Source organism: Vidua chalybeata, chromosome 21 (assembly GCF_026979565.1).
Source record: "Vidua chalybeata isolate OUT-0048 chromosome 21, bVidCha1 merged haplotype, whole genome shotgun sequence".
NCBI classification, from domain to species: Eukaryota; Metazoa; Chordata; class Aves; order Passeriformes; family Viduidae; genus Vidua; species Vidua chalybeata.
In genome coordinates this window covers 8,569,797-8,593,465 of record NC_071550.1, presented here as the reverse complement: position 1 = coordinate 8,593,465, position 23,669 = coordinate 8,569,797, and the positions used below count along the sequence as shown (strand labels likewise).

General features: G+C 46.6%; 1 protein-coding gene across 6 annotated transcripts in view; it reads right to left on the bottom strand.

Moving 5' to 3' along the window:
- Positions 1-1,575: 1,575 nt before the first annotated feature.
- The window catches only part of TNC (tenascin C), a 72,004-nt gene continuing 49,910 nt past the window's right edge, over positions 1,576-23,669 (bottom strand). For 3 of the 6 annotated variants that reach the window (XM_053961928.1, XM_053961930.1, XM_053961929.1), the window contains 13 exons: positions 22,728-23,000; positions 20,800-21,072; positions 16,481-16,603; positions 15,130-15,273; positions 13,831-13,950; positions 13,135-13,278; positions 11,922-12,052; positions 10,846-10,978; positions 8,776-8,927; positions 7,852-7,948; positions 6,319-6,480; positions 4,069-4,232; positions 1,576-2,879 (listed from right to left, as the gene is read on the bottom strand). In XM_053961928.1, the coding sequence (XP_053817903.1) occupies positions 2,769-2,879; positions 4,069-4,232; positions 6,319-6,480; positions 7,852-7,948; positions 8,776-8,927; positions 10,846-10,978; positions 11,922-12,052; positions 13,135-13,278; positions 13,831-13,950; positions 15,130-15,273; positions 16,481-16,603; positions 20,800-21,072; positions 22,728-23,000 (2,027 nt within the window). In that variant the 3' untranslated portion in view covers positions 1,576-2,768. The remainder of the gene's footprint in view (positions 2,880-4,068; positions 4,233-6,318; positions 6,481-7,851; positions 7,949-8,775; positions 8,928-10,845; positions 10,979-11,921; positions 12,053-13,134; positions 13,279-13,830; positions 13,951-15,129; positions 15,274-16,480; positions 16,604-20,799; positions 21,073-22,727; positions 23,001-23,669) is intronic. The other 3 variants (XM_053961931.1, XM_053961933.1, XM_053961934.1) reach the window with 2 other exon arrangements.

Here is a 23,669-nt window from a genome sequence, read left to right as displayed (position 1 = left end):
ACCAAGCCAAACTTGTAATTTTGATTGAAGGGACGTCCTTGGGCAGGAAAGATGGGAAATTTGTGCTTTCTGTCACAAATCACTGGGCTATTTATTCACTACTGCAGGCTCAAGTGAGATTCCCTGGCTTTCTGGTGACATTTAGCCCAGCAGTGGGTGAGATCAGTTAGTTCCCTTGGCTGGAATTGCATCAGGAGAGGAGGTGAGGGAGCTGCACCCAGAGGTGATGCAGCAGATGTGGGTGCTCCAGCTGAGCTGACACCAAGGTATTGCTGTGGCAGAGGGAAGAATTTAAGGTATCTGTCATCTCCCACATCACCCTGGAGTTCTCTAATCACTGCACACTCATGCCTGGAGTCAGAAACCACATCACTTAGAGTCCAAGTCTCACAAAAAGCCAGGGGATTGAACAACTTGGAAGCTGCCATCAGCCTCACTCCCCCAAATTATGCATCCAGCTGACTTTTGACCACCTGGCTTGAAGCTTTCACCTCACCCAGACTAAAGCATGAAATCAAGCCTGAAGCCTTGCTCAGACTGTAGTTAAGGTTAGGACAGTGACACTGGAAAAGGAGTTTTCTATTCACTTGTCTCAATAATACCTCATGGATGCAGTCCTAACCCCATAAACCCCTCTCATGCCCCCAAATATCCCCTTCAGTGCCTTTAGGACCTTAAATCTGGCTGAGGAAATAATTTTGAAGCCCTTCCTCTCCTGCCCCCTTGAGGCTCCCAAACTGCTTCATCACGTTAAGGATGAACACCAGCACTGAGGCTTGGCAGGTTCATGAACAGATTTCAAATCTGAGCGTGTTTTTAAACTCTTCTCACGAGTTACAAACAGGAAAGGGGGAAAAGCCAGTGAATTTCTCTTCCAGGAGCCCGTGGTGGAGCTGCTGGTCCCAAATCAAGCTTGTGTCAGCTCTGAAGGGTGTTTTGGCAGGTCTGACTCCAAGGATTTGCCAGCTTCCCTCTCACAGTGGGGATCACGGAGAATCCCAAGCAGGGCATCTGTCAGCGAGTAATTACAGGAAATATCAGCTTCCTTTTGTGCAGCGTGTTTGAGTCTTGTCTGGGGCGAGGCACAAACCTGAGCCTGTCTCCAGGAGCTCTTTGGAGCTGCCAAGGTAAATGACACCAGAGGCAGAGCCAGGCAGCTCTGGGATGTTACCAGAAATGAGGAAATCATTCCATAAATGTCACTTCTTCCCCTGTCTGTCAGCAAACAGACTGCCAGAGCTTTCCAGCGCCCAGAAACACGGATCCAGTGCCATTTCCTAATAGCTTGGAAAGCATCTGGAGAGCAGAGCATATTTCTTCATTACTGGATTTGTTCTCCTTTATGCTGCCTATCATTTACTGTGATAAACACCTAGGAAGGGCGATTAATTACAGAGAATTAATTTAATATAATGCTGCCAATGCCCTGGAGGGTCAAAGGAAATTTATGTTCCCCGTGTAACACAAACAATGTTCAGGAGCCTAACTTCAGTCAGGAGAGAGGCAAGAAACATTTACAAAATGTTTGCAAAATGTTTGCAAAATGCAACCTTGAAGTAGGGCAGAGAGACTGGATTAAAACAAGAGATCTTTTATTGTCTTGAACTGCAGAGTGTGATACAGAGGAACTACATGGATTTTCATTCATAGAAAAAAAAAGAGAGCCCTTTATTTACACAAGTGTTCAAACTGCCCATGGTACCTAACAACAACTCTGGGTTCTCTTCGTTTTGCTTTGTTAGTTATTCCCACCTAGATGGAGCAAGCATTGGTCAGTAACACTTAGAAAAACATGGAAGGAGCTTTTGGGCAGGAAAAAAAAAAAAATTCTGTTCTGAAAGAACCCAAATCCTCATGGGCATTTCACTGTAACAAAGCCACCAGAATAATTACAACCAGTCACTGACAAAAGGAACAGTTTTCAGTAGGGTCTCAGCAGCCTAATCTCAGTCTGTCTTTATTTCCCCATCTAAGTAAATATCTCCTGGACATGCACAAACTCCACATGGATGAACAAAAAAGGTAGAAATTTATTTAAAAGTAATTGTGCTTTTATTTATAAAAAAAAAATTTACAATCAGACACTGTCCTGCTGTGTTTCCAAAAGCATGGTTCTCTTAAAAATGACAAAATGTAGCTTATTATTATTATCATTATTATTATTATTACTTTGTCTTTATATTAATAATATTAATCTTATGCTTAACTTTAAAAACATACTGCTTTCCCTTCCCATTCCCTCCTTCTCTGTGGTACTTGATATATATAAACAAAAGGCATTCAAACCACCAATTATTTTCACTTATAACTAATAATAATAATAATAATAATGACAATTAATCTTACACATTTCTGTGTGTAAAATATGGCTGGTTCTAAAACAAACTACCAATGTACAAAGCTGTTCTCCCTCCCCTCCCCTGGGCCACCCAAGAGATCGTCAGATGTTGGAAGAACTTTATCCCAGATGCTTTCTGGCAAAAAATTAAAAACAAAAAAATTAATAAAACAACACAGAACCCTTGAGATCGTTGTCTTTGGTGTGGAGGACGTTCCTGGTGGGCAGCTGGAGCTGCTCTGCTGGAAACTCTGGGATGCTTTAAGGCTGTTTTTGTTTGGAATGCTGCAAAGCCTCTGCCGGGCCACGGCGCACCGATGCTTTGGTTCCAGTCCCAGCTCCTCACACCCCCAGGCCAGCGATGCCAGAGGGTCTCCCCACACCCCCCTCTCCATCCCCTCCCCAGCCCCTGCCCGCAGCCCCCGGGGCTCTACGCTCGCTTCCGACGCCCCTCCAGGTTCCGGAAGCTGGAGGGTCTCAGCTTCATCTCTGCAAACTGGATGGAATACTCGTGGCCCTTCCAGTGGAACCAGTTGACGCCCTGTGAAGGCAGAGGGGAGAGGTTGCAGGTCACGCTTTCATTTGCTGCCCCTGGTTCAGACTGGGCATGTTTCTGGTTTGGGCACAGAGGCACCACAAAGTGGAGGAGCTTTGGGAAGCACAGGGGCTGTGGAACGTCCAACCTGTACAAACCCACCCACATGAGGTCACGGAATCATGGAAACACACAATGGATTGGGCTGGAAGGGACCTTAAAGATTGACTTGTTCCAGCCCTGCTGTGGGCAGGGACACCTTCCCCTGTCCAGCCTGGCCTTGGGCACTGCCAGGGATCCAGGGGCAGCCACAGCTGCTCTGGGCACCCTGTGCCAGGGCCTGCCCACCCTCCCAGGGAACAATTTCCTCCCAGTATCTCATCTAAATCTATTCTCTGTCAGTGTGAAGGCATTTCCCCTTGTCCTGACACTCCAGGCCCTTGTCAGTTGTCTCTCTTCATCTTTCCTGTTGTCTCCTTCAGGCACTGCAAGGGCACACCCCAAAGCTTCTCCTCTGCAGGTGAACAATGCCAGCTGTGCCAGCCTTCCCTCCCAGCAGAGCTGCTCCATCCCTCTGATCCCCTGGTGCCTCCTCTGGATCTCTGCAGCAGCTCCAGCTCCTCCCTGTGCTGGGCCAGGGCTGGGGCAGCTCTGCAGGTGGGCTCTCACCTGAGCACAGGGCACAGGGGCACAATCCCCCCTGCCCTGCTGCCCACGCTGGGCTCAGCCCAGGGCAGGGGGTTCAGGGCTGGGGCAGCTCCAGCTCTCACCCACAGCACCCCCAGCTCCCTCTCCAGGGCTGCTCCAGCTGCTCATCCCAGCCTGGATTGGTCCTGGGGCTTCTCCTGACCCAGGGGCAGCACCTTGAGCTTGGTCTTGTTAAACCTGTGTCCCTCAGAGCTGTCCCTCTTTGCCTGGCTTTCATGGCAGGAAAAATATTTTTGTTTCACACGTTGAAAACTACAATTATTCTCTGCACACTTGGGGTATTCCCTTGGAAAATCAGACAAAGCCAACAAGACTCCACCAGCTGGTATTAAATCCTTGTTTGTGACTGCCCCTACGTTTCCCTATGTTCCTGGAGAGTGGGAGGAGGGGATGCTGTGATTTTTGTCTGGCTGAGCCATCAGAAAAACACACAATTGCAATTCCCCTTCCTCTCATGCATTAGAGAAGCCTTCAGAGCCAAACTCACCTGACTGTGGCTGTTGTCACCATATCTGCCCATCAGGTTGACTCGGTGACAGTTCTTGTACCAGAAGGCTCCTTTGTATGACAGAGCACAGTTGGTGATGGCAGAATCGTGGTCCTTGTCAAAGGTGGAGAAGGACCTTCCATTGTGGTAGGTCATGGAGTCACCTGGATGGGGGGACAAAAGAAAGAGCAAGGTCACTGGGTTGCCTTATTTAGATTGCATGGGTGTGCCCATTCTGCAGAAAATATTTGGACTGTGCCTGTCTGCATCTAAATTTTAAAAAATTGACTTGTTTTAATACAGAAGGAAATGCACAGTTTTTGGTTTTGCAGGCACATCAAAATATTTTTTCAGGTGGTCTCTAATCCCCAGTATATGAGGTGGTTTTTTTTTGTGCAGCTCATTTTCTGTACTTGCTAAAAGCTGGATTTTACAGTGTGGACAAGCCAAGACCAAAGAGGTGTTCACAAGGAAGGAATCAAGACCAAAGTCTCCACACTGACTGAATCCTACTCGTGGTAGCAGCTACTACTACTCTGCACTAGACAATTTGCCTTAAATCACAGAATCATGGAATGGTTTGGGCTGGAAGGGACCTTAAAGCTCCTCTCATCCCACCCCTGCCATGGCAGGGACACCTCCCACTGTCCCAGGCTGCTCCCAGCCCTGTCCAGCCTGGCCTTGGGCACTGCCAGGGATCCAGGGGCAGCCACAGCTGCTCTGGGCACCCTGTGCCAGGGCCTGCCCACCCTCCCAGGGAAGGATTTCATCCCAATATCCCATCTAAATTAAACAGACATTAAATCTGCTGCTGCATTTCCTGTCTATCTCTGTAGTCTGTGTAAAAGCTCTTGTGCTGGTCACAGAGCTCACCTTTGCTCTGGTTTATGCACCCAGCAATGTGAAATGATCTCCTTTTAAAACATATTGTTAAACTGGATTTATCTCTTAATCCTGTGAAGCCCTGAAGAGGACTCACCAAGGGCTGCAGGGTTTGCCCCGGTGTGATTACAAAAGGCAGATGATTTGTTCAGCAAAATCATAAATCACATTACAGCAGGCTTTGCTGCAAATTCTACTGACAGGAGAAGAAGCTGTGCCAGGCTATTATTGGCTGTATAAATGACAGCCAAGATTGGCCAAATGAGATATATTGTGGTTTAATACACTTGTTTCAATGTTGCCATAAGCAGGCCATAAAATATGGCACCAAAATGCCTGGAGGATATAAAACAGAAACATAAATATGTTGGTATGTTTGATTTTTGAACACCTCACTGTCCTGGGTTGTTAAGATGTGGTTTGGGGGGGTATGTATTTCCCATCTGTCAGAGCTGGGGCAGTTCTCCTCTGTTCATTGGGCACTTTTCTTTATCTCTCCCACAGCCAATCCTCCCTCCAGGAGATCTCTGCTGTTCATGGCCACTGAGTGTCCCTGCATGGCTGAGAAAATTCCAGCATCCCATGGGGAGAGGCTCTGCCCAGGGCAGGAGCCAAGCATTCCTACCTGGATCCAATCTGACCTTGGAACAGCACAGCAGCCTTTGCCCACTGCATTCCCAGAGGAGCAGCTTTCTGCCCCACTGCATTCCCAGAGGAGCAGCTTTCTGCCCCACTGCATTCCCAGAGGAGCAGCTTTCTGCCCCACTGCATTCCCAGAGGAGCAGCTTTCTTCCCCACTGCATTCCCAGAGGAGCAGCTTTCTGCCCCACTGCATTCCCAGAGGAGCAGCTTTCTTCCCCACTGCATTCCCAGAGGGAGCCCAGGCCCATCTCCAGCAGCCCTGGAGCTCCAGAGGAAAACTCCAGCCTTGTCCAGGATCCTGCTCCAGCAGAAGCACAGCTGGCACTGCAGGAGGGCTGAGCCCCCATGGAATGGCACTGCTGCCACCAGCCTGACCCACAGCCTGCCAGGGCCTGCTCTCACTCTGGCAGTGGTGTTTTGTATTACTGCATTTTTATTTATTTTATTTTTAAAAATTTTCTTCCCTAATAAAGAACTGTTATTCCTATTCCCATACCTTTACCTGAGAGCCCCTTAATTTCAAAATTACAATAATTCAGAGGGAGGGGGTTTACATTTTCCACTTCAGGGGAGGCTCCTGCCTTCCTTAGCAGACACCTGGCTTTTCCAACCAAGACACTCACACAGGAGAGGCACGCACTGATCTGCAGCATCCGCAGGGTTGCCCTGAGTCAGCGGGGAGGAAATGGGTTATTGGAGGGAGGGAGAGCCCGTGCCTGCCCTCACCTGCGGTGCCGCTGTAGCCATCCACGCGCAGGCGGTAGCGGCTCTTGGCGTCGCCCACGCTGAAGCGGTCGTACGCGGCGTAGGCCGTGTCCCCCTTGTCCCTCAGGTCCACCCGCAGCTCGTACTGCCCCTGAGAAGTGATTTTGTGCAGGTTCTCCAGACCTGTGGGCAGGAAGGAATGTTTGTCTTGATGCCGAATGGATTTTTGCCTTTTTCCTTTTCTGTATTCTCTGTATTTTTACACATGTATTTGGAGCTCTGTAGCCTATTGTTGCATTCCTACTTAGTTTTCCCAGTGCTTTTCCCTCCCTTCTCCCTAGGCAGAAAGACAAAACACATTCCAAAGCCCCTATCCCATCTTGGTTCTCCCTGGGAACCAACACCAAAAAAATGCTCTTTGAGACCCATTTTCATCAACAAAGTTCAGTTCCATCTGAGGGGGGAGGATTTAGAGGGGGCTCAAACTGTGGGGAGATTGCATCACCACTTGTGCTCCTAATTGGTGACTTTGTCAATTATACTAATTGGTTAAACTTTTAAAAACTGTTTTCACCCCATGGAGGAGGGGCTTTTGTGGACATTTTCCATATTCACCTCTAGAGGCCTCCAATAAAGATCAACCTTTACATTACTCCTATACTAATCTTATCTCAAAAACGTGTTGTTTGGTTCCCAGGCTCCTTAAGGCATCAGTCTCTCCATTTTTTTTCTCTTCTGTGGTGGGTTCAGTGCTGGTCACTGAACCCAAAGCCATTCAACTGCCCCTGGACATTGCTGAAAGAGAGAAGTGGCCGGAGCTCTCCCTCCCATGCAAAACCACACCATTATTCCACAAACGGGGCCATACTGGGCTGTTCAAATGCAGCAGGACACCAGCACTGGTGGGGACACTGAGCTGGATCAGCTCTCGGGTGATGTCAGCACAAAAGCAAATAAATAGTCCCAGGTTGACTGGGAGAGATCTTCCCTTCAAATCATAAAAACAGGTTGGGCAAAACAACCAATGTTGTGCTGTGTGATCATCATCCTCAACATCATCATCATCTTTCATTTACAGCCAGAAAAATGCAGCGCAGCCTTGGAAAATGTGGAGAGTTTACTTCTATTTTACCAAAATGTGAGTTTATGACTTCTATTTGCCCTGTTTTTCCTCTCTGGATTGTAAACCTTTGCTGCTGGGGGTGTCCCAGGAGGACAGGAAGCAGAACCTGCTGCCCAGGTCACCTCTGACTTCTCCCAGAGCGCCAGTGAGCATCAGGTGGGTTCATTTGGTGACCCCAACATGACATCCTTTGACTGCAGCTGGAGGTTCTGGCCCTTTCAGTCTCCCTCATGTAGGGTGTCCCTGGCTCCTTTTCTCCTGTTCCCCTTTGCAAATACTCCTTCCAGCCAAATGGAGGCCTCTCAGTGGCTCCTGGACTTCTGGGCTGTGTTTCTGTTTGTTTGGTTTTTTTTTTTTTTTTTTTTTTTTTTTTTTTTTTTTTTTTTTTTTTTTTTTTTTTTTTTCCAAAAATACAAGTTTTCAGCACTTACCTATCCAGAATTCATCCTTAGGATCTCCAAATCCTGCCACATAAGTATTCCAGTTCTTGTAGAAATCTTGCTTTCCATTCTGCCGTCTCAGGAACACCTAAAACCAGGAAATGTTATGGACACACTGCCCTGGCCAGAGGGAAAGAGCTTTTAAAACACAGAGCTCAGCGTTGCTCCTGCCCTGCCTTTACCCCTCCCTGCAGAGCCTCACTGCAGGGACTGAATTACACCCAGGCTCTGGGGTGCTCCATGTAGTTTTTAAGTCTCCAGTTTCTCTGTTGGGATCCCAGGATCCCCTGCATGACGTGGCCTCTCAGTTCCTGCTCTCTGCCCTTTTAAATCCATCCTGCAGTTCTGGATTTCTCAGCCAAGGGTTTTTCCACCCCTCATTTCCCAGCCAAGCATTCCTCCAGCTCCTCCTGCCTTTCTGTGCCCTGGGTCCCTTTGGCATGTTCAAATTTGGGATGTCAGTGTGGAGAGGTGGCATTTACTGCCATTCCTTTGCTGGCTGGGTGGGATGTGTCCCTTGCACAGTGGCTGTGGAAGCCACTGCACCCTGTGGCTGCTGAACAAATGCTTCCCCTGGGCTGTGCTTTACCCTCCCTCACTCCCTCTCTCAGTTCTACAGAATCAGTTCACCCTTCCCTCTCCCTGTTGATTATTTAGAAAATGTGTTATCCAGTATGGTCATTTCAGCAGCCCTTACACCAGTGGAGAGGGATCAGGGTGAAACCAGGGGTGTGACCCGTCCTTTGGAGACACCTCTCTCTCCTCCAACTACAGAAAGTAGTGCTCTGGGCACTGGAGTGTCCTACCCAGGATAAAACTCCCCAGATTTATAGACCAGACAGCCCCACTGTGATAACAACACCCTGGGGTGCCTGGATGAGCAGGAAGGGATGTGCTGCCCTGCCCCATACTCACGATCCAGCCGCCCCCGTCCTCGCCCATGTCACAGAACACTTGCAGAGGCTGAGCCTTGTCCCCGTTCAGGTAAATTGTGTAGAGCCCAGAGGTGGTTTCTCCATTCAGCAGGGCCTGGGAGCAGTCCTTGGGGTAGGGATAGAGGAGCCCAGCTGCACACACAGGGAAGAGAAAGCATTCCTTAGGAAATCAGCAGTTACAAGGAATGTGCCAAATGCAGATGGCTCAGGAAAATCCCTTGTGGGACAGCTACAGATCCCAGGAACAGGTTTGTAATTGCATCCTGCATACACAACATCCACAGGGTACAGCTGGTGAGGTGAATTCTTCTTTTGAATCTGGTTTTTCCCATCTGTCTACACTTCTGGAAGTGCTGGGAATGTGAGATAACTACTCCCTGCTAGGATGGGAGTGCATCCTCCAGCTAAAGGCTGAAATTCAGGAGCTGTGTTACAGCAGCTTTTGGGGAAAAATAAATCTACCAATCTCTGATCATGTGACAGAAAAGGGAGGGGGATACAAGGACAGGACTTCAATCAAAAATAAATTAATTGTGAGTGTTTTGCTAGCAAGGACAATATTAAATGTGCTATAAAGCTGCACTCCTAAAAAACAAAGCAAACAGCAACAGCTGAAACTGCAGGAAAAGGTTGTTAAGCTTTTCTTTCTTACAACAAGCCAATAAAATCATTGCAGTCAGAATAATTTCTAACCTCCCCAAAATATTTTCTTTCTTTCTTTTTATTTACTCAGGTCATTAACTTTTTCAGCCAAATAAGTGTTGTTCCAGGTGTGTCCATAGGAGAGTTTTTATCTGTGGCTTCTCACAGAGTGACTGCTGATCCTTGCCAGTGTTACACATCCCTGCCTGTGCTTCAGCTCCAGAGAATTTCACACAATCATGGCATTGTTAAGGTTGGAAAAGACCTTTAAAATCAAGTGCAGTCATTAACACAGTCCCACCATCATGTTCACCACCATGTCCCCAAGTGCCACCTCCTCAGGTATTTTGAATACTTCCAGGGATGGGGACTCCAACACTGCTCATTCCAATTCTTGCAACTCCTTCCATGGAGAAATTTTTCCTGATATTGAATCTAAACCTCCCCTGGTGTGACTTAAGGCCATGCAAGTTTCCACCAGCTTTGGGATTTGGAGAAAAGTGACTCTACAGTCACTTCAGTGATTCCCTGTCACTAAATAGACACAAATGTATTTTTAAAGTTAAGGCCAGGTTTAAGCCTCTGCCTGACTGAGTCTGACACTGTTCACATGGCTGAAAGCACCTGGTCAGTCCCTGCTCATGGGCAATTTGCCAAACATCACCTAAATGCACCCAGATTTAATTCCTCTCCTGTTTCTGGATGTGTTGGTGAGTTCACCCTGCTCTGCACAAGCAGTGACAGGGCAGACTTGGGGCTGGGTGACTTCTGGCAGTCCTTGGGCTGGAGTTGGTGCCAGCAGCAGGAGGGGGAATGGGGATGACTGAAGGTCCTGCTGGGCCTGAAAGGCTGAAAACTGGGAAAAGTGAGACAAATGACAGGCAAAGTGTCACAGCTAGTACAGAACAACTCCTTTTTTTAATGTCATCTGTGAAGTGACCTTCAGAGAAGCCAATTTATCCTTGCAGAGCTGTCCTGTTGGGCTGGAGCTGACGTGCAGAGGGGCTTTGAGACAGCCCATCTCAGAGAGAGGAGAAAAAGCTGCCCAGAAATCCATCTCCTCAGCCCCCAGCACTGATTTGTGCCTTTGTGGTTTGCTTCATTTCAGCTCCAAACCCTGATTTGTTTTCCCTGCTTGCTGGGATTGATACAGGGAGAAATCAAGGTGTCAGCTGGATTTTAAAGAATTCCTGCTGATATTTCACATGGATGTTTCACCAGAGAAAGGACTGTGAGATGATGTGGATGGATATTGGAATTTCATCCTGCCAAGGGGGAACAGGTCTGGGGGAACAGGGACTTTGCACCAACACTAGAAATGGATTAAAATCTTGTGTGGGGTCTGCGTGTCCTCATAGCAAAGCTCAGCAGAATTTAGATTATTTTAGCTGTGTTTTAATGTCCTTACTGGTGGTGAAAATGGTCTGGATGGTTTTGCTCCTCAGGGCCCCACTCAGGGCCTGCAGTTTCACCGTGTACTGCGTGGAGGGGCTCAGCTCTGTCAGGCTGTAGGAAGTTGTCTCGGGGTTTAGGATGACTTCCTGTGGAGAAAAGAAATAATACAGGGAAATCTCAGGGAAATAAATCATAATGACCAGAATGGTTACATATTTTAGTCTGTCACATTATTTTTGTCATAATTATTGATGGTATCTTTAACCATCTAGATTAATTAATATAAAGCTACTCCTCTAAGATTTTTACCAAGCTAATCTTTAGAAGTTCAATAAAGCCTGCCTGGAAATGAGTGTTTACCATCATAATGTACAAGCTGGGAGGTTTGAAAGCAAGGCAGCATAAATGTTTACATGTCCTGAATGTACAGGTTGTGAAATTCATAAAGAACTGGGAAACTCATCCTTTAGAACAAGGAAATGCTGCACTCCAGGCTTTAAAGGGCCGTTTTGCTGTGACATTAAAAGATTGATTTTGTGTGCTCAGGGAATTTGCCTTCCTGAAAATTAGAATCCTCTCCATTGATCCAGACTGGGCATTCAAAATTTTCTTTTTTTTCTGGGATTCACATGATTCATATTTAAGCATTTAGGGTAATCTAATTATGTAGGAACAAAATAAAATTATAGAAGAATAAGAGGTACTTCCACAGGCAGTTCATCCTTCCTTAGACACCCCTTTGCACAGGGATTCCCCTGAATTTAGAAAAGTGAATCAAATCCTTTGGGGGTGTGAGTTTACTCCATGATACAGGTCTGGAATGAAGGAAAATGTTTGTGCTTTTATCTGTATTGAGGAGGGATGAAAGGCAAAATTCAGTCTTCAGTGGAGCTTCTGTTTCAGGGTATAATGTACAAAAGTCCTTTAACAGCTTTTAAATCCATTTGTGTTCAGTCTAGCATTGAAAAGGGCAGTGAGTATTTTTAAATTTAGTGTTTAAATTGAGGCACATGATTATGTTGCATTGCTGGACACTTCAGAGCATCTCCACTGCCCAGATTTGAGGCACAGCCCCTCAGGTTTATTTACCTTGACTCTGCCATCAATGGATTCATAGATCAGGAGATATCCAGTGACTGGAGCACGGGGAGGCCTCCAGCTTATCACAGCTGCTTCTGACTGCACCTCAGTGGCACTCAAATCCCTTGGAGCATCCAGCCCTGCAGGAGGCACCACAGCAATTACAATCACATCCATACAAAGCTAATTCCACTGGTTATCTTCTGGGCCATATATTAAAACAAGCCAGGAAAACAAACCTTCTCTCCAGAGAAATTTGAAATGAAAAAACACTTCAACCTTAGCTTTTGTGGTTAAGAATTAATATTCCCATTGATAGTTTAAAATAAAGGTGTTAACTCTATCTAAGTTAAAATATTGACTTGTTCCAGGCACCTTATTTTATGAGCAGTTGCACTGAAATGTCTTTTGAGACAAAACTGTGCATTTCATTATTTCTCTCAAGAAGACAGATTGGTATTTACATGTTCCCAGGAAATAAAACTCTGGTTCCAATTATGCTTTTTTTAGAATAGAAAACCTTTATAGAATAGGAAAACTTTTCCTGCTTGGCCTGGCTCCAATTGCCAGCTTCTCTTCCCCTCTGTGATTATAGGACTGGATTGGTGTGGCTCCCTAATTAATACCCTGGGACAAGCCAAGGCAGGAAAATGAGAACCATCCCTGTTTCCATTGATGCTCATGGAAAGCCAGGAGTGTGAAACCAGCTGGGCACCTTCAGGAGCCAAAGAAGAGCTCCTGCTCCTCTCTGTGTGAGACTCTGCAGAACTGGTGATCTCATATTTTGGTCCATTTGCATATTGCAGTTAATTGTCAAATTCCAGCTCCATGCAGTCCCATCCTGCTTGTTTTTCTCTCTCCAGCCCATGCTGTTTGTGCTCCTGGGCCTGAGCTTTGGATCATTTGTCCTTGGTGCCCAGCTGGAGCAGGAATTGTTTTGTGTCCCTGCTCTGTGCACAGAGCTCACCATCCCCTCATGTGAAGCCCAGACCCACAGACTAAAGCAGCACAGAATGTGGGAAAAAAAAAAAAAAAAAAAAAAAGAAGCAAGCTAAAACCTGAGGCATCAGTGACAGAACTATCTCTGGTCAGCCACAACAGGCTCCCACTGGAGAAATATTGATGCAGACACCATTGAAATTCAGGTTTCCAGTGAAAAAGGCGCCAGAGGAGCACAGAGCAGTGGGACTAGAAGGGCTGCAGCTCTGGGGTGGGATGGCACCTGTGGTGAAGTGGGTGGAGAGGGTCTCGCTCCTCTGCGTGTCCTTCTGCGCGTGGACGCTCAGCGTGTACTCCGTGGCAGGCTGCAGCCCCTTCAGGTCATACTCCACCGTGTTCCCTGAGACCATCTGGGTCACTTCTGGCTCTGAGGACAGAACACAGCAGAACAGAGATGTTGGTGTCATTCAGACACATCAACTCTGTGCTCCACTCACTGGTTTATTTTATCCCTACTTGGTGCAAGTGCAGAATGCTATAAGCTCGGAGCCCATGGCTGTGCTGGCACCTCTGCTGAGTCTGGGTTCCACCAGAGCCCTTTCTCTAAAAGTGTGAGCTCTCTCTAGTGTTCACAGGAATTATAACACCGCCTCTGCTTCCCAGGAATCTCTCTTAACTCTGTTCCCGGCTGAGTCGAGAGTGCTGAATTAAGACGATCAATTTTTAAATGCTTCCAGCAAAGCCCTTTTTCTAAATAACATCCCCGAGGCTGCCAGAGCTCAAGGGGCGTTTGGCCAGCGCTGCCAGGGATGCCCAGGCTGGGTTTGTTGGGGTGTCTGGGCAGGGACAGGGGCTGACCTGGGTGATCCTGGTGGGTTCCTCCAACTCTGGATATTCTGTGATTTTCCTGGAGTTACAGTCAGCACCTCTTGAGAGCTTTAACCCTTCAGCTCCCCAACCCATTCCCAGCTCCTCTCACCTGTCTCAGAAGAGTAGGACACCACGTAGTTATCCACAGCAGCAATTGCTGGCTGCCAGGTTGCCAGAGCCTCAGAGTCTGTGATGTTCACCACTACCAGGCCTGAAGGGCTGTCCAGAGCTGGAAGAAAAACAGATTGAAGGAATTTAACAAACACTCTCAGCTCTGTGCAATGCTCTGCTGTAAATTCATGAGAGAAAATGCCCAAAACTCAGTGCAGCTTTTATGACTCCCTTTGGAATAGTGGAGTTCTGCAGGAAAGATGTCAGTGCCTAAGAAGAGACACCAAAACCTCCACTGGAAAGGGAGGTCAGTGCTGGGAGAGATGAAAGTCTGGGAACAAACAGAACCAACCATGTTCTCAGATCACTCTTGATACCATCAATCTCAACAGCTCTGTCAAAGCTGACATATTTCTCTCAACACCCTCAAATCTGGGTTGTTTTTTAGAACAAATTCAGGAGACAGAGCTGGGAAAAATAACCAAAGTGACGGCAGCTGATGGCCACTGTGACCTTCCAGCAGCTTGTTTGGAACAAAGCAATCCCACATCCAGCCAGACAGCCAAAATCCCCCCACGTCCTGCTTTGCCTCCTCACAGCACTCCACTTTTCACACAGGTTTGTGCTCTCCCTGAATTAAGATGGATCTGTGACTCAAGAACAGCTGGAATGGGTTATAAATCTCCTGTCATTATCCAGTACTCATCATCTTGCTCTCTGAATGTTTGTTAGCCCCCAAGAAGAATGCAAGGAGAGATCAGCAGGATCAGAGTGAACTCTCATTTCCTGCAGGGATATTTAAAGAAAAAAATCAAGAGACAGACCACTGAGAAAAATATTGAGAGAATACTGAAGAAAAAAATCAGGAAATAAAATGTTTTTATGCTTAGGATAGTCTGGAACCTGGGACATGTGAAGTCCACAACAGAAACTGGTCAGAACTGCTCAGCTGGGCTGACCCTTTGCTCCCTCATCTCAAAAACGGCATTAATTACAAAAAAAAAAACAAACAAACTTTTGTTTTGTTTTGTTTTGTTTTTTTTCTGATGAATTAGGACTGTAAATACATGATTTGTCTCCACCTCACAGGTTTATTTAGCATTTAGCAAATGGGAGCCTGACCAAATTTACAAGTTCCATCCTCGTGTAAAATGCAAAGACAAAGAAGGACTGGGAACAAGAGCTTCCTACAGTTTGTGTGGGCAGCAAAAATGGGATCTTGATGGGTCTGCAGCTCCAGTCTCTGAGTCAGATGATCCATTTAAAGAGCTGCTGTTTCCTGCTTTTATATTATTACCTGTTTTCAGGATGCCAGAGACGGGCTCGCTTTCTTCAAAGCCTTTCACAGAGATGACGCTGACATTGTAGTCCACACCTGGGACCAGCTTCACCAGCTTGGTCCTTGTCTTGCTCCCGTCGACTGTGACAACATTTGGAGTACCTAGGATGAGGCCAAATGCCAAGGGATGAGTGACACAATACTCCAGGAAATGCTTGAAGGGTGTTTTTCAAGTTAAAGACATTATGGCCACCATGGATGTGCTTCTACAGCAGGAGAGGAGTTTTCTCCAGTTACTTACAGCCACTGGTGTCAAATATTGTTGCCAGAACACTTAAATGCAAATAGTTGTTTTGTATTCAGTAAGAAAAATTAACATTTTTAGTGGAAGGTGTCCCTGTCTGTGACAGGGAGTTGGAATGAAATCAGCTTTAAGGTCCCTTCCTATGCAAGCCATTCTGTGATTTCTGTTCAGAAAAATACAATTTCCCAGAAAAGGTGTAAGCAGAAACCCCAGCAGTCTCTACCTGGGAGTTCAAACACTGTAAGGACAGGACTTGCAGATTAGATCTGCCTTGTTTGTGGTGAGGGCTGGAAGATTCTCCTTTACCCTCCTCATTTAGAATAAAGATACAGTATATGTTATTTTAAAAGGTGCTCTGTGTGTGGCTGAGGACTTAGCACCCATATTTACTCCAAATCCTGGGTTTATTCCAGGAAAGCACTTAGACAAGTGCCTAACTTTATGACTGGATTCCTTTTCTTCTGTGGGACCACTGTATTTAAAGCTGCACGTGTGGTTCCAGGCTACATTGTCTAAAGATCTAAATCTTTCCTTGGCTCAGTCAACAGCAGTAGTTTTGTTGGTGCTGATGTCTTTAGTGTTTGTTCTTCAGCTGTTTCCCTTCAGAGATGTCCCTAAATTAGGTTAAAAATCTGTTGAGGTAGAAGAAGTTTTTGAAGTTGGACACTAAAACGGAATGAGACAATGTTGGGGAGCACTGAGTAAATCACTGCCTTGAAACTTTATTATAACCATGGGTTAGGATTATTATTTCCAAGGGCCATCTCTTCCAGTGTGCTCAGCTCATGAAGTACCTACAAAATAATGACAGTTTGGAAGCTAGTCCTTGCTGAGGAGGTTCAGACAGAGACTTATTAGGAGTACAGCCACTCCAGCATTCACCTCTGGGCTGCCTTACAAGCCCTGCCCATGGGGTGTGGACACGGTGCCCAAAGGTTGGCTGCACCCTCATTCCTGAAGAAGAAGAGATGATCTGTGCAAGATCACCTGGCAGATGCACTGGAAGGAGGGCTGGCAGCCCAGCAAACCCTTCCTGCTCTCCCTGGCACCCCTGGCCCAGCTCACCTCCCGTGACGGGGACGTAGGAGATCCGGAAGTTTTCCACGCGGGAGCGAGGGGGGGTCCAGCTGACTGTGGCAGCATTTTCTGTGATGTCAGAGAAAGAAATTCCCTTGGGAGAGCCAACCGCTGTCAGGGGAGAACAGAGAACACACCACACAGGAAGAAAAGGTAAATCATTTGTTTATCAGTCCTTAGTGCTGGAAAACTGATTTGTTTTATCACCCTAAACCACGAGCTCCTGCTGTCAATGTTCTGCTCTGAACAACATTAATGCAGGGGGTACAAAACTGAAGGGTTTTTTTGTTACAGCAACAACCTATTTGGTCCAAATTTTCCTTTTTTTCAGGACCATTCCAGTATTGCATAGGTTAAAAATACCAACATGTGTCTACATGTAGAAACAACAGAGATTTCAGTGCTGTAGAAAAGCAGGAGGAAAATGCACAGAAGTGACATTCTGCTACCCATGGGATGCTGTATTTAATATTTTTTCTATTCCAGTTTCACTTGGAGGATTTTTAGACCTTCCACTGAGTCGCAGAGGCCTCTGTGACACACAGCAATTACAGCCATGGACAGATCTCTCTTCCTGAGCATAAAGTTCCTGATGCAGGATGCTCCAAGGAGACCTGGACTCAGGTGTGGGAGCCCATCAAGGCTCCTCTCAAGGACTCACTCCTAGAACTTCTGTTGGCTTCAAACCAGAAGAAACAAGATTTTCCTCCTGGAATCTCTCTCTGAGCCCGTGATTTTTCTTTCAAACATATCCATCCAGAGAACATCCAAGTACAACCATCATGGGGAAGGCACCTGTGGCTCCACTGCAGCTCTTTGTCATAAAACTCAGGCTTTCCCTGTCAAAACCTGAGCACTGCACTTGCCCACATAAATTAAATCAGTAAGCTGGGCAAATGAAGCCCAAATTTTACCAAAAATAACCCAAACTTAAACCCAACATGTATCTGAAACATTCCAGTTGGAGGCTTAATTAAGATCCTGCAGAACAAGCATGGAAAGGGCTTTGGAAGGACGTGGTGAAGAGAGCTGCCACTTCCAGGTTTACATTGAGCATCCCACTTCCAATCTTTCCAGCTTTTTTTGGCTGTAACCAAAACAGCCCTGAGGTATTAAAAAATAAACAGCACACACAGAGCAGGCAAAGAGGATGCAAAGAGGAGAGATCCCAAAGATCAGCCACATGAAGAGGAGTGGAGACAGGCTGAGAGCAGGGGAAGGGGGGCAGAGGAGGGAAAAAAATAGGGTTTGGGCTTGAAATAGCTTGGAAAGAACGTGCCTGCGGGAAAGGAGTCAGAGGCTGTTTGTTCCATGTGTCCCCAGAGCAGCAGGGCACTAAATCAGCTGAAAGGCAAGGAAAGAAAAACAACTGAGCTCTCAAGAGAAATGTAAATGATGTCTCTGGAGCTCACTAGAAGTGTTGTGTTGGTGGGGTTTGCTCACATGGACAAGCCGAGGGAAGAAAAGAATTACAGATAAGAAAGGAAGCAAGGTGGGGTTGGAAAAGCTACATGGCACAAAAAGGTGCTGCTGATTTGGGTACAGGCTGAAGGAAAACAGAGAAAATAAAGAAAATGTAGGAAAGATCGAGAAATGAAAATTAGATTGGTTTTGCTTTACATTATAGGTAGCCTGAGAGGCTGAAGAAAAAGGGAGGCAGTGATTTTGGAGACCAAACAGATGGACCAGCACTTGGTTTGCATACACATGGAGAATTTCAGCCTTTCCCAGAAAATAAAATCCCCAATCCGTCCCACTTGGACTCTGCTGTGCACATTTCCAAGGGCCTCAGGCTTGTTTTCTGCACCAGGTGAGCTGCATGACAAAGAGTAAGAAGAGCTTTGATGTGAGTTTTCCACATCCCCAAGTCCCCCAGCTGCAGCTTTCCTGGGAGAGAACCTGGCAGGAAATATAATGGACCATCAGAGCATCTGTCCTGGAATGAGTCCCAGAGATGGGAGAGATCTGCACCTTTGAGCACAAGGAAATGAAAAAGAAGTGAATGAAATCATCTTCTTGGGCTACCTGAAAGCCAGAATGAAGCAGGCATAGAAAGCAGGCAGCGTGCTCCTGACCTGGCACTCACAGAGAGCCTCAGGTCATCTGTTGGGCAGGCACAGGTGAATTATCTTTATCCTCCAGCATCATCCCCAAAGAGGTGTGTGAGAGACAGGGAACTCTCCTGAGAGGCTGCTAAAGCACCCATGGTACCTGAGAGAGGCTGGTTTTTTAGGGGTGCTTTTTGCTAATTGTTCTTTCATTTCTAGCAGACTAGAGGAGGATGTTCCCTGGCTTTCTTCTCCCAATCAACAGGAAGCAGCAGGTTGCATTAATCACAAATCAAGAGCATGTGAATTGTTTTGTGATCATCTCAGGGAAAAAAGTGCTGTCACAATGTGGCAAAACACCACTGGAAGAAGAGGAAAGGAGCAGCATGAGACTCATACCTCCCACAGGGATATTAATTGGACCATAGATGTGTTGTGATCTCCCAGAGGGGTTAAATTGCACCTTAACTGAGATTTTACAGATAAAATTCTAAAAGACACCAACCCTGAGAGGAGCAGTGGATAAATTCCCTCTTCAGGGATAGAAATATTTCCTTGCAACCAAACTGGAAATGCTATAAATATCCATATGTTTGTGCAATAATCCACTCCTAAAAAAGAAATTAGTTGGCTGCCTTAGCAGCCACCCACCCAGCGTGGTGTAACCTGCAGCCCAAATTATTTAGCTGGGTTTTTGTGGCTCTATTGTCCATTATTCATGGGCTATTTACAGCTGACAAACATCTCTTGGGCTATTGGCTCCAGTAAGTGACACGTGCTAAATCTCCCTGCAAGGGCTGCACAGGGACTAGTCATGAGGAAAATGATAACTCTCAGTGGCTTCCCATAAATATCCTGGCAGTCACTGAGGATGGGGACCTGCTGCTAACAAGGGCAGTGGGCTTTAAACATCCCTCTCCATTAGGAGTCAACGTGCAGGAGCTGGCCAAGGGGGCTGCTGATGCTCGTTCTGCTTCATGGAAGTGTCTGGGGTTGTGAGGGTGGCCTGGCTGTTTGTGGCAGGAGTGCAGCTGGGGCCTTTCTGTGCTTGCAGCTGAGCCCACAGGCTCGGGGTGGAGGGTGAGGGCTCTGAGGCTGCCTCAGGAGAAGCTGTTCAACGCTGAGTTGTTGCTGCCTGGCAAATGCCTCCTTTAGGCATTCCTGTTCCTTTGCTTGCTCATGGAGCTCAGAATCATATCCTGAGCTGGAGGGACCCACCAAGATCACCCAGCCCAGCCCCTGTCCCTGCCCAGACCCCCCACCAACCCCACCCTGGGCATCCCTGGCAGCACTGGCCAAACGCTCCTGGAGCTCTGGCAGCCTCGGGGCCGTGCCCATTCCCTGGGGAGCCTGGGCAGTGCCAGCACCCTCTGGGGGAAGAACCTTTCCTGCTCTCCAGCCTCAGCTGCCCTGGCCCAGCCCCAGCCGTTCCCTGGCTCCTGTCCCTGTCCCAGAGCAGAGATGGGAGCTGCCCCTCGGGAGGAGCTGCACTCCTGGTGAGATCTCCTGTCTCATTCTTTTCCTTTCCTCCCATAATTAATTTGATTTCATATTACCACATTTTCACATCAGCAAGCTCAAAAATTTTTAAAGAACAAATTTGACTCACGAGACATTGCATCACATGTTTCAGGTTTGAATGTGTTACAGAATGAAACCATGATTTTGGTGTGGAAAAAAAGATTGAAACACTTCATTCAAAAGTGCCAAAATGAAACGCTTCAATTATGAACCTGAATCAAAGCTTTGATTTTGCAAAGAAACTCCAGTCAATTTGAATTACCCAGCACATGTTGCTCCTGGTAAGATCAGTCTAAATTAATGGTGCTTAGGCCTTTGCTGGTCAAGCCATAAATAAACTTCTCAATGGCCCTGGTGAATTCATTTTGTCATAACTCTTTCCTAGGGAGGTAAACTGTTGTGCAGAGCTGAGATGTAATTAGTCACAGAAATCACTGAAAAAGGCTGATGCAGAGACAATATTTCTTGGCCCTCAAAGACAGTGTTTTAATTGCCACACTCTGCTGCCTAATTCCTGATCATTAAAGTAATTCAATTAAACCATATTAAATAGACAGAGACAAAGCTTGGGAAGCTGGGACTGATTACAAATAACCACACCACACTGAACCAGTGACTTGGACAAGGGACATGCAGGAGACAGTTCAGGACACCTCTGGAACAGCACGAGCTGGCTGTGAAAAGGAGCTGCTGAAAGGAGCAGGGAATGTCACACTTTTCCCACTGCAAAGACAATACCTGTGGATGCTACTGTGTTTACAGGCTGGGAACGTTGTCCACTGCTAATTCCATAGAGCTCAATCTCATATTCAGTGCCCTCTTTCAGCCCTGTTATATCCTGGGTGCGCTCATGGCCTGGCACTATCAGCTCCAGGGGGTCAGATTTCCTTTTGGTGTCCCTGATTTTTAGAACAAAACTGTTGAAAACCCCATCATCTGCAGTCCAGGAGAGACGGAATCCATCTGGGGTTGCGTCTGAAACCAGAAGGTTGTCGACCTCGGGTTCTGCTTCTAAAAAAGGAGAAGATAGCAGTGGGGAAAAAAAAAAGATTTTTTTAATCAGCTGATCAGAGACCTGCCCGAGGTCTGGCTATAGCACGAATCCGACCACAATTCAAAGCAAGGGGAACAATCTGCCAGCTATTAAAAAAAATAAAAATATTAGTGTTATACAGAACAGGATAAATGTGAGTGTGTGCAGGCCCATTCTAATTCTTGAACAGCAAACCACTGCATGGACACACAGGTTTGTCTCCCACATGCAGAGTTACACATGCTAAAGGTGAGTTTCCTGGGCATTTATCCCTCCCTACCTGTGTAACACATTTATGGCCAATAAAAACAAGCTCTTGTTACAGAACTGCATGTCTGGAGCATTGGCAGACCTCTCTCTGCTAGGAGGACAACACAGAAGCCACTGAAAATTCTTTTACTCCATGCAAACCCCTTATTTCATGCACTTCTGGCATCTGTGATGATTCTGATCTAATGAATTCTTTACTGTGCTCTTAAGCAGCAAAGGGGAATCATGAAAATTCCTCTCTTAAACAGCACCCGTCAATCTAAATGCAACAGCTACTGCCTGTGGTTAATGAACCCATGCAAAAGGATCCCAAGGGCTCTAAGTTATTAATTACCTACAAATCACCTCTAACTCATATGGTCAGGCACTGTTAGCTAGAGAAATGCTGCTGGAGTTGTTATGTCCTACAGCACCTCCAGTGCAATCCTTCCTTCCACACACAACCATTCCTATTTCTTTCCTCTCAAACCTCCCACCAAATGCAATCCTGCTTTCCACACACAGCCATTCCCATTTCTTTCCTCTCAAACCTCCCACTAAATGCAATTCTTCCTTCCACACACAGCCATTCCCATTTCTTTCCTCTCAAACCTCCCACTAAATGCAATCCTGCCTTCCACACACAGCCATTCCTATTTCTTTCCTCTCAAAACTCCCACTAAATGCAATCCTGCCTTCCACACACAGCCATTCCTATTTCTTTCCTCTCAAAACTCCCACTAAATGCAATCCTCTCCCCACAGCTTCACTGCTGCCCAGACAGGAATGTGCAGATAAGAACTGATGGTCCTGGGGCTGGAGAATCAGCCTGCAATCATTTCCCAAGAAAGCTCAAGGGCTGCTGGAAGACAGCAGCTCTGATGTGGTTGGAAGCATGAGCTGCTTTGAGGAGAGAGGTGCCAGCTTTAGGGTGGCAATGATCCCACTGTGGGTGGAACCCACACGGAGAGGCAAAGAGAGGAGGCCATGGGAAGAAGTCCATGGCTCTTCCTGAAGGTCCTGATGGCTGGAACGTGGGAGAATGATGCTGTTGGAGAATGCTGATGTGCCCAGCTGTTAACAAGACGAGCTCTGCATGCAGCCATTCTTCTTTCAAGACTCTGTTAGAGGTACCTGCAAGACCATAAGGAACTTTCACCCCTCAGGCCCCCACATGCTCCTCCACAGGATCCCTCAGAGGGAAACATCCAGTTAAAGGGAACAGAATTCCACTGGTGAACCCATCAGTCACGAGGAGTTACGTGGAGCCACGATGCAGAGAGAAGGATGCAAAAGCCAAGGTTTGCACGAAAACGCCTTCCATGTGAGAAGGGAAGTGAGAGAGAAAAGGGCTGAAGGGAACAATTTGCTCACATTGAAATACCTGTAACAGCCAGGGCGCTCAGGGGCTTTGTTTGGTGCCCCTTGGCAAACCCATAAAGCAAAACCTCATAGCCAATGCCAGTAATTAGGCCTTTAAGCTTCAGCTCTCTCTGGGCTCCCGAAAGGAGGAACTCTTGTGGGTCCAGCAGCTTGCCAGAATCCACCACGACTACTAGAAAGTTGTCAAAGGCATTCTCCGATGCCATCCAGGACACTGTGAACCCATAGGGGTTCATATCAGACACTGTTAGGTTTTCCAGTGGGGGCATGGCCTCTAAAGGAAGGGAAGGTGCAAAAACACACACACACACAAAAGAAAAAAAAAAAAAAAAAAAAAAAAAAAAAAAAAAAAAAGTGAAAAACGTTGCAAATTAGAAAGTGCCACAGATTCCATCAAACAAAAATCACATTTTTCCCCCTAGTGTGGATTTAATAGCCAGGACCATAAGATAAGGATTTTCAATGGAACTCAATTTTGAATTTTTCTCAAGGATGTCTCAGTACCTCCTCTCACAAGCTCCACTGAAACCTCTCCCAGCTCCCTGAGTAAGCACATTTCTGCTGCTGCCCTTGCACTGTGAGAAAGTTATAACCAAAACTGCTTTAGAAATGCTTCACATAAAGCTTTCAATTATTTTTACTTCTCTCCACCGTCAGTGCTTTAGGGACAAGCCTCAGTTTGGGCATTCACAACTCCTGTATTTTGCTTCTTTACCTATTCCACATGAATATCTCCAGCTTTAGTTTTCAGTGCTGGAGGGGTCAGAGGTGTCAGAACAGGAACATTAATCACTCAGGGTCACAGCCAGTGCAAATCAGCTGCTGCTGTGCTCTGTTGACAACTTAAAGAAATTCCACTGAGGGCTCTTTTTTCACATCAGTGTGACATTTGTCAATGCGAAAAGATGTGGAAAATGCTTCAAAATTCATCCACTAGGTCTCA